Raw genomic sequence first — 18,178 nt, forward strand, 5'->3', positions numbered from 1 at the left:
CATATTTTTGGGATTCCTTGATGTTGTCCATTGTGGTTGATTATACCGAGCAGTGTTATCTATTAAGTCAATATCCTAAATTTAAATATCAATTTTTTTTTAATTACAAAGTTTCTTAAATGTTCATGATCATCAATCTCAATTTGAAAACCAAATTTATAAGAGAAAAGATATGTTTCCAGTTTCAACTCCTCTAGTTTACGTAGTTCATGTCCTCTTCAATTGTCAAAATGTTGCTGTAGTTCTTTACCATGAAAATGTCTAATGTAGCATAATAGAATAAAAGAAATTGGGGCATGAAAATGTCATATTAGGGCATAACATTACATAAAAAATTATTGCTGTTGACGCTAAATAGAGCTTGTTACATTCACATTACAAATTTTAAGGTCACGTGGTCTTAGCTAGTGCTAAAACTGTTTACATTGTTAACATTAATATTAATTAATTTTGCAAATGCAGTTTGACGACGACAGTGGTGCTAGTTTGGAGAGACCATTTTGCCATTGTGGGATTCCAACAAAGTTAAGGATTTCTACCAAAGATACTAGTTTTGGCATACGGTTTTTCAATTGTCCAAATTATAAGTTCAACAAACAATGCGAATTTTTTCAATTGGTTGATTTTGAAATGGAACAAAACTATTGTTGCAAAATTACATTGGAGTTAGCTCAAAGAATGAACGACAGGATCAATCAAGAACGTGTAACAGCTGAAGCGGCAAAATTTAAAGCTATAGAAAAGAAGTACAATGGAACATTAAAAGTTATATTCGTTTCATGGTTTTGTATTGTTATGCTTTGTGCTGTAATTTTTTTTTATGTGAACGATAATCATGTATCCTATGGTTAGGCCAACTTTATTGTGCCTTTGTGCTATTCTATTGTTATCAATCATGTAAAAATCATATTTATATATGGTTAGTGGTCCTTTTGGGCAATTATATGACTACAGGTTACTTATATTGGCGAAGTTAATATGCACACCTTATGGATCATTACAACAAGTTACAGGTGAATTTTTATTTTTGAGAGAAATATGGATCAGGTGGTGGTTAAAGCCTTAAATAATTCAGATTTTTCGGGACTCACTCCTAAACCAAGTTTTGGATTTAGATTTGGATGGATTTTGATCCCAAACCCAATTACCTTTTGGAGTTTCAGTCCTATATACTATGAAGTAAGTGGGAATAGGTGTATTTAGGTGCATTTGTAACTCGAGTGTTGTTTTCTAAAGTTGAGAAATTCTTAAACAATTATTAGGCGCTCCATTTGCTTATGAATTTACATTCATTTCATAAATATTTACTGTTAATTTAAATGGTATGATAACAAACATTTTTTTTTTATTCATTCAAAACTGAAACAGGGGGAACCCACAACTATAGATAACAACCATGCATGATCCGAAATATTCAATACGAATTTACAACCATGCACACCTTGGCAAGTTCTAATTTCAGCCAATAAGAATTTGCAAGTTCTAATCAAAATACAAATACACAACGCACAACCAAATACATAGGTCCAAAAATCAAGTCCAAAATACAAATAGCTTCCATGGAAACAATGCCTTCATCTCCATACACATTTCCTGTGACATTAAAAAAAACAAGTAAGTTGCATACTTAAAAAAAAAAACAATAAGAGTAGTAATAATGTTTTTGTTTAATAAGTTGCATACTTAAAAAAAAAAAAAACAATAAGAGTAGTAATAATGTTTTTGTTTAATAAGTTGCATACTCTAATTTAAACATCAACCTGATGTTTCTTATTCAAGATCCACCCTTTGTGATATGTTGTCATTTATATTTCTAATATCCCTACATAAAAGACAAAAAAAATCATAAACACTCTGTTAGTAGATTGAAAGACAAACAAAAATGGTAAGAAAAGTACCATACCCCAACGATGGGTAGTTGTTCCTCGTATGACCCTCAACCTTGCAATGCCATAATACAATTTCTTCACTGATTGAGTCTCTCTCGGGTTCTTTGCTCTCAAAGATTTTGGTCTTCCTTTCGTTGGCACCCGTTGAGGATCTTGTAAAGTTTGGGAGAAATTTCATATTACTTGTGATCTTACCATAGGAGAATCTATACGTGACATGGCTCCATCTTCTATATTTTGTTATTCAATATCTTCCATAAAAAACAATTCCTTGTGTACCTTATCCAAGGCAAGAGATAAATGGTTCATTTTAAACCTTGATTGTAAGCCAAGTTCGGCAATATCGTAAAACTGCATTATCAAATGGTTTTTTTGCAATATCAGATCTTCTTGTGTTGAAATAGGCCCCTCGAAATTTGGCATTTCAAGGATAGCTTTGCTCTTAGCATTGATGGTCCATCGCTCTAGAACATAGTGATGTGGCAACATATCTAAGTTTGATTTCTGCATGAAGACACATAGGATATGCCTACAAAGAATACCTAGAAACTCAAACTTATGACATGTACATATTACCTTTGCTTCTCTACTGTCCAAAGTCACATAATAAATCCGAGTGTCTTTACCGTTAAGTGCCACCTCATACATCTTACTTTCATCATCTTGCTGAACTTTTGTCATTTTGTACTGTTGGTAATTGACTAGCTCTTCTTGAAAGATATTGGAAGACTTCTTTGTATACACTTTGGTTGCTTCTTCTTCAATTTTCTAATATGTTTTCAAAACCAGGTTAGTTGATTTCATTCTCACATCATTCTCTTTCTCCTTAAAGTACCTTGCATTTAAGGCTTTCTCGTATTGATGCATGAAGTCACTTACCATCGTGCTCAATCGCATATAATCCTTGAAAAATTTATTCATACTCTCGCTCCTTTGTGTGGTTGACATACCGGCACACAATGTGGTTCGCAAGTAAGCCGGAACCCACTTCTCTCGTTGGTTATAAAGATTTTGCATTCAATCATTACATGCTAGACCATACTTCACCAATATTGAAATCCATTTCTCCTCAAACTCATCAGGTGTTATATTATCATGGATACAATGATGGAACTCTTTTTGAAAGTCTGGAAACTTGTTATAGACATGTGTCAAATATTCTGAAACTTTTGTAAAATATGCCATAAGCACAACCAGTGAGTTGTATTTGGGAATACCACTGCAATAGCCTTGGTCATGGCTTTATTGTCATCAGTAATAATGGTTGAAGGGGCATGTCCAAGCATAGCTTCTTGCCATGTTCTCAGTAACCATATATAGGATTCAGTTGTCTCATTGACTAACAACAACCAAACATTATGATTTCGTGATGATGATTAACTCCTGAGAATGACACAAATGGCATCTTATAAACATTTGTGAGGTATGTCGCATCAAACATGACAACATCTTCGAAATATTGATATGCAGACATTGATCTTGCATCTGCCCAAAAACAACTTCCTATACTCTCATTCTCATCAACCTGCATAGAGTACACAAACGGAGGTTCTTACACTGTTGTTCAAGAAAGTATGCATACAACCTTTGTGCATCTCCCTCTTTAAACAATTATCTTCTTTTATTTTCCAAATAATTTTCGACGTCCTTTCCAATACAACCAATTTTAAAATCACCATTTGCTTCTTTACTCAATACTGACATTATATTTCTTGTCGATACACCAGACTCATTCAAATTGAGAATGGGGTTTTTTTGCACACGTGTAACTCCTCTATGTCCACAGAGTAAACTAGTACTTCTTGGTGTGAGTAGCTCATGGTTATATTCAAGTACGAACTTATATACTATCTACCTTTCACCATTCTTTTTTATATGCATGGTAGTCTTACACCCAATCTTTGTTTTAGCAGGTTCGGAATTTTTTTTTTTTTTTGTTTTTTTTTTGTTTGAGACTTTCACGCCTAAATCCTTCTCTTGTACAAACATAGTGTACTCCAGTTAATTTTTTGTCCCCTCTTGATAATTGCGTATGGTTAGTCTTCATTGTAAAACCTTTTCGTCTTACATACGCTTTATAAGGGCGTCCTCAACTTCATCAAACTCCTTCCCAATGAATGGTTCAAAAAGTCCACTATTAGAAGTGGAAATGAAATTGACTCCATCTCCATCTCCATCTTCTAAATTCACGCCATCTGTCATTTCCAATCCATCTCCCATATTCACATCATATTGCTATTCCACAGTTTCATCCTCAATAGGAAAGTTTCTAATCGTTAGTATCTCAATATCATCACTATCTGAACTCCATCCAAAATTCTTCATCCCAACATAAAACAATGTAATCAATAAAAAAAACCAGTCACTAAAAAAACCCACAAGTTGTAAATCAATATTCAAACAGCTATAACTCTATATTAATTTAATCAATTATGGTTCAAACATGATGTGATGCCCCAAATTTCGTTTGGCATCAGATAGACATTTGAAGCGTCGAGACATGCAACACAAGGTTACCTGCCCCCATTCATGACATATAAGATGCAATGTTCTTAACATGTATCTAATATTATGCAATATTCGCAGCGGATACATTTTTTTTCTTTAGCAATACTATGTACCAAATTGAAAATATCCCAAATGTTTAAAACATACTTCATATATAAAGACCCATTGAACAACTAATATCACAACACTAGTGCAAAATGGTTATGATTCAAAAAGTACTGGAGATGCAACTCTATTGTACAAGTAACAATTTACATTAACTACTATATTAACATTGACGTCGCACTGTCGCTCAGTCAACTGTGTCTAATTGGTCAGCTCCTGATTCTCCTTTAGGTCCTGTAACAAGATCTACCATTCGAGGGGAATGGTAGTTGGGAGTACTAAAGTGAGATTTGATTACAAATCTCAGTAAGTTAATAAAAAACTTCCACATAGGCTAATGATGCATGGATGACAGTAAAAGTATGAATGCATAATTAATTTCATAAGTAATTAAAGCATAACTTGATGTTCAACATAACATAACTGACATAATTTAAATTGAAACGTGAATTGAACTTGACTTGACATGAACTTGATCTGAAACTTGACTTAACATGAACTTGCTCTGAAACTTGACTTAACTTGAATGTGATCTGAAACTTATTCTTTAACTGCTTAAATACATACTCCACAGTTGTTGTGGCCCCATGTATTCTACGTGTCACAATTGCTGTGTCTCACGTAGTGTATGCGTCACAATTGCTGTGACCCCATTCTTCGTGTGCCTGAAACTTATTTTTTAATTGCTTAAATACATATTCCACAGTTGTTGTGGCTCCATGTATTCTACGTGTCGCAATTGCTGTGTCTCACGTAGTGTATGCGTCACAATTGCTGTGACCTCATACATAAGTAATTAAAGCATAACTTGACGTATCATTGCATAATTGACATAACTTAAATTGAAACGTGAACTAAACTTATTCTTTAACTGCTTAAATACATACTCCACAGTTGTTGTAGCTCCATGTATTCTACGTGTCACAATTGTTGTGTCTCACGTAGTGTATGCATTTTACCCTCTACATGTAGGAAAATGACCGTTTTACCCATAACTTAAGGATTTTGCATGCTAACTCCCAAAGTCACCAAAATTTACATGAGGCATATAAATGTTATCCTAAACTCAAATATCAATTTAGAAAAATTTAAAACTAATCACAATTGTTAAAACTCCATAGGGCTGAAATTCCCATATGCTATTTCCATTGATTTTTGTTTCTAACTTGTTTTGATTAACCTTTTGATCTATGACTTATAAAGATGTGATCTTCAAACCAAACCATCACATGATTTAAAAGGATGTCCTAAAACATATATAAGCTTCTAATTCAAGATCACATGGTTAAACATTAACCAAAACATAAATTGAGCCAAGAACATCCACACTTGGGCCTATCCGAACATCTTTTTGCATAATATTTCATATTTTTGAAACTAACATCAAATATTTTCAAAATAATATTCTAATATGTATATAAGAGGCTTAAGATCTTCTAATAAAATTATCAAAGCCATTGAAATAGGTTTAAACTACCAAAGATTTAAACTTTCTCAAAATAGAAACTGTTTTTTCTCTTCCAGTTTCTAAGTGTCTAGATCTAAGAAAATATTTCATCAAAACCTTTAATCATATAACAAATCCTCAACCAATAATCATATACATATATTAACAATACTCCATAAAAATTTTGGACCAAGATCTATCTATTAGCTTGGTCAAAAACTCCAAAATACAACATATTCTCCAGTTTATCTCCTAGAATGACTTTTCTAGAGTTTAAACAATATTTGACTGACCAAATGATCTACAAATGGAACAAATAAGATATCAACATAAACTAGACTAAAAAAGAAACAACTTGTATGAAGGAGATTTTATGATAAAACACTTACAAAAACTTTGAAATGGACGTGCAAAAGAATACCTAAAAACTGTCTGAGAGAGTGTTTGGTGTTCTTTTAATGAAAGGTGTAAAGAAAGATGATTTCATGGGGAGTGGACTGGAGACATTTATGCACAAGATATGGAAGAGGGTGAGGCTGAAGTGAGGGTTGAGTGTAGGTTTTTCTTACCTAATAATATCTACAAAAATCAGCTCAAGATATTTTTACCCAATAATATTAACAAAAATCAGTTTAAGATATTTTTATCCAATAATATCCACAAAAATCAGCTCAAGATATTTTTACCTAATAATATCCACGAAAATTAGTTTAAGATATTCTTATCCAATAATATCCACAAAAATAAGTTCAAGATATTTTTATCCAATCATATTCACAAAAATCAGTTCAAGATATTTTTATCTAATAATATCCACAAAATCAGCTTAAGATATTTTTATCCAATAATATCCACAGTTTTGAACAGATGTTTTGTCCAAAAATATGAAAAAGAGTTATTGCGCCATAAGACCTTAAATAACCCACCGAGTCTAATGGCACAAACCATAATACATTTTGATACTTCTAACTATTTTCAATAATTAAAAACATACTTCTGATACCATAGTGAGTAATAACACTAATTATGTAGTTAGACTAAAACCTATATGATTAATAAATTCGTGAAAACTTATGGGGTCTTTACAAGATTCCTAAAATCAATAAAAATTTCACAATTGAATATCTAGCGGGCTGTTACACATGATATAGTTCAAACAAGGTCATACGAAGAATGAGCATAATATGGTTCAAACAAAAGTCATACAAAGTATCATCTGAAACTTGGAATGCACTCCAGATTGACAAGGATGAATAAATTTTTTTTTCTAATTTTTATGCTGCTATAGCATTTATAGAATGAATTTTTTCTAATTTTTATTCAACATTCATTGAAAACAACATTCATTGAAAATAGAATACACACAAACATATTTTCATTCTTGATTACAGCTAGAACACAGATTTTCAAATGAGGTTGTGTCGACAGATTTTATCATGATTTTCACTGTGGCTTTGTCGTTTCGTCGTTGGGCAAACTGTTGGAAATCGAAGCCAAATATTCTGGAACAAACTATGAAACAATAATCCTGAAACATTACGAATTAGGGATTAGAAAATCCAAAAACCAGAAACCCTATACCATTATAGAAAATAACTCACCCGTGGGAATCGACGTGAACCAGTGTTATGTTATCATGGTTATGGTTTTTGTTTGTGAATGGGAGTGAGAGAGAGGTTAGGGTAGGGGTGGCAAATCGTGTCAACGGGTCGTGTTCGTGTCGTGTCGAGGCATGTACATTATAGTTAATGGGTCAACACGAACACGACCCGTTAAGGATTTCGTGTCAAAATCTCCAACACGAACACGACACGTTAAGATAACGGGTTAACACGACATGACCCGTTAGTGAATATAAATTAAATTGACATGATACGATACGACATGACACGACCCGTTAACAAAAATAAATTAAATTAACACGACACGACACGACACGACACGACACGACACGATCCAATCCATTTCAACCCGTTTACATTAATGAGGTGATTGATAAACTAACAATAATTATCCAGTACCAAATTATCAATTACCAAATACAATACACAAATATGATCCACATTCCACACACATTGTAATAATATTAAAATTACATCCCAAATATAATAAACAAAACACACATTATAAACATATTAAATGTATCATTTCTCAAACATGATGAAAACACGGATATAAACAAATCAATAATTTGAAGCATCCTCTTTGCCCTTGTTGATCTCCAACTCCATTACATCTTCAGTTAACTCGTCCAATTTAACTTCTTGTGATTCTATTAAAAAAAAAAGCATCAGTAAAGTTTTATATTATTGTATTGAAAAATTAAAATCATTTATTCAATAAAATTAAAACACACATTACCTTGCTCATCGCCATATAACCAATCTCTTGTGCAGACTAATGCTTCAACAATATCTGACTTTAGTGCACTCCTAAACTGATCAATGATACGTCCACCAACACTAAAAGTAGATTCAGAAGCAACTGTAGAAACTGGAACAGTCAAAATGTCACGAGCCATACAAGCAAGATCAGGATAACGAAATTCATTTCCTTTCCAAAAGGAAAGAATGTCAATCTTTGCATTTCTATCTACCCTAGGTTCATCCAAGTAAAGATCCAATTGACTTTTGTGCAAATGGGCACTAAGATCATCATGTCTAAATGAATCAAATTCCTGTACACAAAAAATAAATAAAAATATTTCTTAATGATATGTGATATAAAACAACAATATAATATAAATTATTAAACAAAAAATATTATTTGATATTACCTGAAATACTTGTTTATTAACTGAAGACTCACTTTCCGCTCCACTAACATTACTTTCAGAAGTCATGGTAGAACATGTGGGAACACTAGAAGAAGCATATTCCATGAAAAGAGATGCCATCTTGGTTCGAACATTCATAAACTCAATAGAACAATCTCCATAAAGCTTTGTATAAGAAAAATCAACAAAATGAAGCTTGTATCGAGGATCCAATATAACTGCTATAACCAACAACACATTAAACTCAGACCAATATTTCTCAAACTTAGTAAGCATTTGGCAAGACATTCTCTTCAAATAGTCATCTTCACCCTCAGAGTGCCGCTTTAATCTAAAATAAATCAAAAACACAGCTGGAAAGTAGAGATTGGCTGTAGGGTATTTCGTCCCAGAAAAGTCACAAGTGGCTTCATAAAAAACACTCAATAAACCTTTAATCTTCTCCACTTTTTCCCACTTAGAATTTGATGGACAATGCTTAAAATTGGAATTAGTCAACTCCAAATGGCTAAAGGCACGACGATAGAAAATAACACTCTCAAGCATAAGATAAGTAGAATTCCATCTAGTGGGGACATCCTGTCTCAACCCTTTCTTGCTATCCAAAGACATTTGATTTGTTGAATCTAAAAATTTTACTTTCCTTGTTTGTGATCCTTTAACATACTTGATACTTTCACGAACTTTTTGAATAGCATGATCAATCTCTTTCAACCCATCTTGTACTACCAAATTAAGAATATGTGCACAACAACGAAGATGAAAGAACTCACAATCACAAACAAGAGCTTTCTTAATGTTCAACTGAGTTCTTAACAATTCTACTGAAACATCATTAGAAGATGCATTGTCCAAAGTTAATACAAAAATCTTGTGTTGAATTCCCCACTCACATAGCAAGTTATAAATTTTTTCAGACAAAGAGATGCCATCATGTGGTGGTGGCATAAAAGAAAAGTTTCAAAACCCTTTTCTGTAAAACCCATTTCTTATCCAAAAAATGTGCTGTAATGCATATATAACCATCAGTGGTTATAGAAGTCCACAAGTCAGATGTCAAACTAATTCTACCAGGAGAATCATTTAAGAAACATCTAATTTTTTTTTTTTTTTTTCTCGATGATACATCTTAACCAAATCAGCCTTGGCAGTATTCCTAGAAATAATTGGCACATCTGGTCGCAAATATTGTAATAAATATCTTACCCCCAAATATTCAACAAATCGAAAAGGCAGTTCATGCTTCACAATAGCTGCTATCAACAATTCTCTATATTCATTAGTATCAAATTTAAGATTACTTATTGAGACAGATCCGGATCCACTATTTTGTGATAACAAACACTGACCAATATCTCGTGAACTTCTCCTGGGGCATGTGTCAATGTGACGCTTCATATTTCCGATTCCATATTTGCTCGTAGCCATATAAGTGACTCCACACAACTTGCACCTAGCTCGTGGCTTGCCATCCTTTTGCTCAGAATTAGGAACCATTTCAAAAAAACTCCACACGTTTGACCGTCTCCTTCATTTTCCTTTAGCCTCCTCATTTTGAAAACTTTCTGAGTCCAACGGGTCTAAATCAACAAAATCTTCATTTTGTTCTTCTACCTCACTCATCTGACAACAGCAAACAACAAGCCCAATTAAGAATAGAGATGATAATGATAACCCATAACCATAACAAATATCCCTCAAAAACATGCAATGTCAGCAACCAAATCCTAACGCTAGGCAAAATATAATACATTATATGGCTTGCATTATATGGCTTGCATATCATTCATTAATGCACCTTATGGGATACGTAAATGCTCTTAACATAAATGCTCTTAAGGGATTCGTAAATGCTCTTAATAAAAACATGTGAGAGAGGTGCGTAGCTGGATTTGGTTCCAATGATATATGTACGTACGTAATAGGTTAGATTTGTAAACAGACATCATGATTATCATCATAATCATGTTTAAGGGATACGTAAATGTTCTGTTAAACAACCAGAAAAACAGAGGAATATGAGAGATGTTGTAGCTAAGCTTAGTTTAATCAGAACGTATTCACTTACAGTGGGCGACGGCTGATGGGTGTCGGGCCGTGTTCGATGAGGCGTTGGTCTGGCCGAGACAGGGGTTAGCTGTTAGCTGATGGGTGACGCCGAGACAGGGGTTAGCAGTAGCAGGGGACTCGCCGACTCGGGAGGTAGCAGCAGGGGACTCGGGAGGCTACAGCAGGGGACTCGGTAGGCTACATCAGGGGACTCGGGAGGCAGCAGCAACGGACTCGGGAGGCAGCAGCAGCGGACTCGGGAGGCAGCAGCTGCGGACTCGGTAGGCTACAGCAGGGGACTCGGGAGGCAGCAGCTACGCACTCGGTAGGCTATAGCAGGGGACTCGGGAGGCAGCAGTAGGGGACTCGGGAGGCAGCAGCAGGAAGCTCTGACAGCATGCGAAGACACCGTGGAGCTGGCTGGAGCGGCGGCCTGGAGGATGGAAAATTGACTCAGAGAAGGAAAATTGAAAATCAAAACTCAAACTGGAAGGGGGGGGCGGCGGATGGGTATTAGATTTAGGGTTAACTTTTTATTTTTTTATTTTCAATTTTAGCCTTTAGGTATGGTCCATGGAGGGTATAAAAGTAAATTTCTTTTTCTTAACGAGTCATAACGGGTTGACCCGTTAGTGACCTGTTAAGTAATCGTGTCTTAACGGGTCAACCCGTTTTGACCCGAACCTGTTAAAGCTAAACCCTAACCCGCTTTTATCGTGTCGTGTTCGTGTTGGGTTAACGGGTCGTGTCACATATTGCCACCCCTAGGTTAGGGGATGATTTTCGTCTCTGTAGCCCGAAGGAGAGATGGGGTATGGGAGAGAGAGTTGCAAAACAGGAGAGATGGGGGGCAAAACAGAAGGATCCCCTGCAACGCGGCTTCGTTCTTGTAGGTTGCAACTCTTACGTGTCACTTTATTATTGAGTTTTGATAAATAGACATTATAGGAAGCACCGGTTTAAAGATTTTCTCAACTTCAATCTATTTTGGCGGGCACGAACTCTTAGTTGCCATAAGCTTTTAGCATCTGAAAGTGTCATCTGTCTGATCTATCCTAAATATTTTTGTTCAAATCAAGGGATCGAGAGGGATAAAGTTGATAAACAACATACAAATCTCATAGTATTTCATGTTGAGGCCTACATTCGGATAATGTTATCTTTTGTGGAGTTTACATACTCTCTCTCTCTCTCTCTCTCTCTCTCTCTCTCTCTCTCTCTCTCTCTCTCAATTATAGAAAATATTTAAGACGGACAATTATATAGTTTTAGTTGTGTTTTGGATGTGTTTCGCACGCATAGCCAGGTCTCCTCAGACAACTTGGGGGGGGGGGGTTGGCTCTCTCACCTGCACAAACACAAATTCAAAGAAGGCTTGGGGGTGGTCTGGAGGCCCTTTGATGCCTAAGTCAATTTTCTTTAATGGTGTTGCCAATAGAATTTTAGTGTAAGTCCGAATTTACCTTGTAGCCAGCTTTTATATGAGATGTGGGGAGAGCAACTCGCATGTGTTGTCAGAGGGTAGTCCCATCACTTTCATACTTTGGCCACCCGAAGCATTTAATCGGAGAAAAGTATAGAAGTGCCAAGTTGTATCAAGGATAAATCCATGATCGTATTCCACATAGACAAAAGAGTATTAAAACAATCTTGAAATGCTATGTAAAGTCTTATGATTTATGCATAAAGAAAGGGAAGGGGGTGTTGTGTGAATTCTTTTTGAACTTTTTATGATTATGTAAAAACAAAGTATATGTAAGGATTTATGTAATCTAATTACAAAAGCAAGCTATAAGTATATCCACATTTGAGTCCAAAAGTAAGTGATGAAATATCAAGTCCATTCCTACTACTTAACATGTGAAGAATCTTGAAAATAAGATAAACAAAGTATGAAATTAAGTGCAACAAAAATGAAGTCAAAAAATACTTAAGTTTTCTATCTAAGAAGCAATTTATCAAACACTTGAGTTGCAGATGGGTCTCTTTTTGATTCAGTTCATAGTTAATTTTCTCAACTATCAATTCAATTAATGAATTGATAATCGGAAGATGGAGAGTTGATGTTCAAATTTGCACTATTTCTCTAAAATATTCACTGCATTTCCAGCTGAACACATAATAAAATTTACCCAAAAGGAGTCTTGATAAGTTTTCAAACCTTTGTTGTGCCTTACGTCTACAACAAAGCAAGAATAAGAGCTGCTATCTAATTTTAAATCGATTTAAGACTAGCAACAAAGTAAAAACAACGTTTAAATCAACAACAATTTCATTAACCTAAAACCCAAACAAATCAAGCCTCATCTTGCAATCCAAGCAACCAAAATTAGCTATGCATTATCTTTTTAGAAGTAAAAATGAAAACAAGTAAAACCATTGTTCATAGAGGGAATGCCCAGCACCGAAACCAAGCTACTGCAAAAACATCCTCTCCTTATCGCCCCAGGCACCCCAAAAACAATTCAAGTGTAATTTTTTGTATGTATCTCCTTGCCCAGTCTCGCGCGCTTTGCCTCTCCACTCCCTCAAGTGCGTGCATGCTCTGCATTTCATGTCGCCCATGTCCCTTGGAATCTACTCACCCCATAACTGACATCCTCCCCTAGCTTGGTTCACGTCCCATTCTTTCTCCATAGCCTCTAACTTAGTTGTTGAGGCTTTTCCTCTTTCTTTTCAAAAATGCCTTGCTTCTTTATTCCCTAAAAAAATGTTGGCTGAAGGAAATGAAACAAGTCTCTCCATGCCGTATGAGGCTTTTCCTCTTACTTTTCAAAAATGCCATACAACCAATATGCATAATATAAGTGTTTATTATTTTAAGGGAAAATATAAAACTTTTGTGTGCAAAATATTGGCATCAATTAATTTGGAATCCAGTATTAGAATTTGGTGCATAGTTAAATGCTCAACTCTTATTTGATGAAATAAGTCACTCACTTAAACAACTTAATTATACATTTCTAACACTTTATCAGCACGGATGGCGGTTGCTTCTCATGTATGCCTTTCAACAACCGCAACTCATGAGTGCCTGAGGTGTTGGACATGTCAATGTGTGTCAACTATTATCAATTCTGTCGGTACTTCATCATTTTTCCATGCCAATTTTTCCTCAATCTCCATTTTTACCAACTTGTGGGTGTCTTGGCCGGGTCAAATGGATCTCTTGGAAGCGGGATGGGCCTCTTATTTCCCATTGGGCTCGGCCCACTGGTCTGGGGGGTTTTAATCCCTTCCAAGTTGATTCAAAACTAAATGAGTTTTTTGATAGGATCAAGCCCGCCAAACGTGCATGGCATTATGTGGACACGCACACATATGCCACGCACGTTTATAATCACATTTTAATTAAGATTATCAAAGAACTTGTTATGCCTTTAATTTGTTTAGAAGTGAAGCTAAAAATTCTACAACTTATGTGTTAAAAGGATTTCGTAGAAGAATCACGGAATATGTTGAACCCAATGTTTCAAGTTTTGTGTAATTATATATCTACACATAGATTTTGATGATAACAAATGAATTCAAAGAATAAATGAGTTTCAAACTCAAGTTGTCTATACAATAGAGTCAAGCACATCAAGAAAACAAGTATGAGCAAGAAGGGAACAAGTTCACATTAAAGTTATAGAGTACTGTAAATCTCTTAAAAATTTAAAATTAGGATTAAGGTTCAAAATTAATATTTTTATCATAAAACATTAAAATAGATTTTTCACATGTGCATGAATATTTTGAAAATTAAATTTAAAAATTTTTAAAGATGATTGATTGTCATCTTTCACATGTGCATTACATGATTAAAGGTTTGAACTTTGAAAATATTAAAGATGATTGATTGTCATCTTTCACATGTGCATGTTTTATTTGAATATTTTTAAAAGTGATTGATTTTTTTTTACTTATGCAAAAGGTAAATGATTTTGTTTGAAAAATTTGAAAAGTAAAGTGTGCTCCTTTTATCATATACAAAAAGTAAAAAGATTAGGTTTGAAATATTTGAAAAGTAAACTGTGCTCCTTTTATCATATGTAAAAAGTAAAAAGATTAGGTTTGAATTTTTTGAAAAGTAAAGTGTGCTATTTTTGTCATATGTCAAAAGTAAACGATTAGGTTTGAAATTTTTGAAAAGTGAATGATGTTGTCTTTGACATGTGAATCTTTTTAAATTTGTATATGAAGTCTCATATGCCTATAAATAGATCACTTGAGAGCTTCACATTTACAACATCAAGAGCATACAACATTCATTCAAAGCTTTTATTCTCTCTTCTGTAAGCATTGAGTCTTAATTCTTGTTCATTTTGAGAGAGATATAATTTGCGCTGTATTGTTCTTATTTCACTCATTGAGGAGTGTTTTCTGATAATCTACCCATTATCAGTTCTTGTATCAGTAAAAATGTGTGTATAACATTTGTGTATGTAGAAAGTGTTATATATAGGGAATAGTTGAATAATCGCATGTGAGGTGATTGCAAGTGTAGAGGGTGTTCTACACGGATTCTTTGTAGCGGTGTTATTCAAAGGTATAATAGGTTTCTATTTACACCTGAAGGAGGTTGAATAGTGAATTTGGAGATTCTCAAGGGGTAGCTTGAGGCGAGGACGTAGGCAGTGGGGCCGAACCTGTTAATATACTGAGTTTGTTTCTCTCTTACCCTTATTCTTTATATTTATTGTTGTTTCATATTTTGTTTATATTTTATATTGTATATTTGATTCATAATTGTTATTTTCTTAAATACAACTCAATTTACCTCCATCTTGTGTTAGTCATCTGGGCAACAATTGGTATCAGAGCAAAGGCTCTGTTATAAGATTAACTATCTTTTAAGTTAAGATCTTATGGCTAATATTGCAGTTTCATTTGGTGAAGGTCAATTTAACAGTCAGCCTCCACTCTTTTGTAGAGACAATTACTCATTCTAGAAAGTTAGAATGAGAATATTCCTTCATGCTCAAAGTCGAGAAATCTGAAAATGCATTGTAAATGGACCTTATATTCCAAAAAAAATGGTTGATTGAGTAAAAGTCAAAAAGGAAGAAGAAGAGTTTAATCGTGAAGACGATAGACTTTATACTTTGAATTTAACTGTTATGAATTTATTATTTAATACTCTTAATGGAAATGAATTTAATAGAATAATAACTTGCGCTACGGCAAAAGAAATTTGGGATAACTTAAAAGTTACTTATGAAGGAACTTCGCAAGTCAATGAATCAAAAATATATATTTTTACTCATGAATATGAAATATTTAAGATGAATGATGATGAATCTATTTCTAGTATGCACACTCGTTTTACTAATATCATAAACAGTTTGATAGCTCTTGGCAAAGTTTATTCCAAGGTGGAGATAGTAAGAAAAATTCTCAACTCTCTACCAAAACGCTGGGGATCAAAAGTGACAGCGATTCTTGAAGGTAGAGACCTTAAGAAGTTCGAAGTGAATGAATTCATCGAGTCACTTATCACTCATGAGTACACATTGAAAAGAGGAGAAGAAGAAGGAAAGTCAAAGAAGAACTTGACACTTAAAGCTATTCCTCATGAAAGTGAAAGTGATGAAGATGAGGAAAATGACGACAAAGATGAAGAAGTTGCGATGATAATTAACAAGAAGAATTCAGAGGTTCTTAAAGAAAAATAAAACTCCTCCGAGGAAATCGTTTAAAAAGTTTTCCAAGAAAGATTAAGATAAAAATGACACTTTAATTTGTTATAAATTTAATAAGCCTGGTCATATCAAGCTAAATTGTTCGCTGCTAAAGAAAGATCGAAACAAGAGCAAGAAAGCAATGAAAGTTACATGAGATGATGATTCAAGTAGCTCAAATAGTGAAGCAAGCAATGGAGAATCGACAAATCTTTGTCTTGTGGCTAAAGATGACATTGAGGTAACAAATCTTGATAATATTGAAGATCCTTCATATGAAAAATTGTAAAATATTTTAGAAGAGGTATATGAGGAACTTGAAAAATTAGGTATCAAGTATACTGTTTTGAAAAAGAAAAATTCTTTTTTAACAAACGAAATTGATATTTTAAGAAAAGAAAGCATCGTTTTGAAAGATGAAAATCTTGTGTTGAAGAAGAAGAAAACTGATTTAGAAAATATTGTTGAAAACTTTACGAATGGAAAAAAAAATTTTTGAAAAATTTCTTGGTAGTCAAATATGTGTTTTTAACAAGGCATGCTTGGGATATATGCCAAAACAAAAAAACAAATATTATAAAAGCTTTTTTGATAATCCTTCTATATCAAAGTCCAATATTCAAAATTTTTTTTATAAAAATAATTTTATCAAAAAATGATACTATTATAATTACTCAAGTTCTTCATATATGCCAAATGCTATTTGCAATTTTTGTAATAGAAATAGTCATAATTATCATGCTTGTCCTATTAGAAGAAAACATACAATGACTATTAGGGCCATATGGATATCTAAAAATCTTGTTTCTTCTAATACTAATAAATAAATGACCCAAAGAATTTGGGTACCAAGAAAAATTATTTTAATTGTTTTTATAGGTATGCATGAAGTCCTCCACAAATAAAAACAAATAGTTTTTAGATAGTAGATGTTCAAGACACATGACGGGAGACAAGACTAAACTCTTTGATCTTGGATCTAAAGAAGAAGGACACGTGACATTTAGAAACAACTCGAAATGGAAGATCGTGGGAATAAGTAAAATTGGTAATGAATCTTTTCTCATAATTGAAGATGTTCTACTTGTTGAAAGCCTAAAACATAATCTTTTGAGCATAAGTCAATTATGTGATAAAGGATTTACAGTTACTTTCAAAATGGATAAGTGCATTATTTTGAATGATCATAATTGTAATATTTGTTTTATTACTTTTAGAAATAATAATGTTTATACAATCGATTTTGAAGAAATTACCTCACAAGATGATATTTGTTTTTCAGCTCAAAATGAAACTAGTTAGCTATGGCATAGAAGACTAGGTCATGCCAACATAGAACTTATTTCCAAACTTTCAAAAAATGATCTTGTGAGAGGTTTACCAAAAACAAATTTTCTTAAAGACAAAATTTATGATGCATGCCAATTTGGTAAACAAACAAAAACTTCTTTTAAAACCAAGAAACATATTTTCACTATTAGACCATTGCAACTGATACACATGGATCTTTTTGAACCAAATAGAATTGCAAGTCTAGGAGGAAAATATTATGCATTTTTTATTGTTGATGATTTCTCTAGATATACTTGAGTCATCTTTCTTGCTCATAAAGATGAGACACATAATGTCTTTACCAAGTTATGCAAGATAATTCAAAATGAAAAGGGTTATACTATTTCAAGTATCCGAAGTGATAAGGGAAAATAGTTTGTTAATAAAAATATTGAAATATTTTGTGATG

General features: G+C 33.6%; 1 protein-coding gene and 1 long non-coding RNA gene across 2 annotated transcripts; both read right to left on the minus strand.

The window, feature by feature from the left end:
* Positions 1-7,993: 7,993 nt before the first annotated feature.
* LOC122305528 lies at positions 7,994-8,341 on the minus strand. The gene is made up of 2 exons (XR_006241154.1): positions 8,311-8,341; positions 7,994-8,221 (listed from the first exon to the last, which is right to left on the minus strand). It is a non-coding gene; the product is annotated as an uncharacterized LOC122305528 (long non-coding RNA).
* Positions 8,342-8,370: 29 nt separating this feature from the next.
* On the minus strand, positions 8,371-10,222 carry LOC122304950 (zinc finger BED domain-containing protein RICESLEEPER 2-like). The gene is made up of 4 exons (XM_043117211.1): positions 9,932-10,222; positions 8,726-9,595; positions 8,546-8,626; positions 8,371-8,442 (listed from the first exon to the last, which is right to left on the minus strand). Exons 1-4 carry the CDS (start codon positions 10,220-10,222, stop codon positions 8,371-8,373), a joined length of 1,314 nt encoding a protein of 437 aa, XP_042973145.1.
* Positions 10,223-18,178: the final 7,956 nt, after the last annotated feature.

Source organism: Carya illinoinensis, chromosome 3 (assembly GCF_018687715.1).
Source record: "Carya illinoinensis cultivar Pawnee chromosome 3, C.illinoinensisPawnee_v1, whole genome shotgun sequence".
NCBI lineage: Eukaryota > Viridiplantae > Streptophyta > Magnoliopsida > Fagales > Juglandaceae > Carya > Carya illinoinensis.

Coding starts and splice junctions, on each gene's coding strand:
- LOC122304950 (XM_043117211.1), bottom strand. CDS start 10,222: ATGGTTCCTAATTCTGAGCAAAAGGATGGCAAGCCACGAGCTAGGTGC. Junction 8,627..8,725: donor TTAATAAACAAGTATTTCAG/GTAATATCAAAT, acceptor TTTTGTGTACAG/GAATTTGATTCATTTAGACA. Junction 8,443..8,545: donor TTTACTTGGATGAACCTAGG/GTAGATAGAAAT, acceptor TGACTGTTCCAG/TTTCTACAGTTGCTTCTGAA.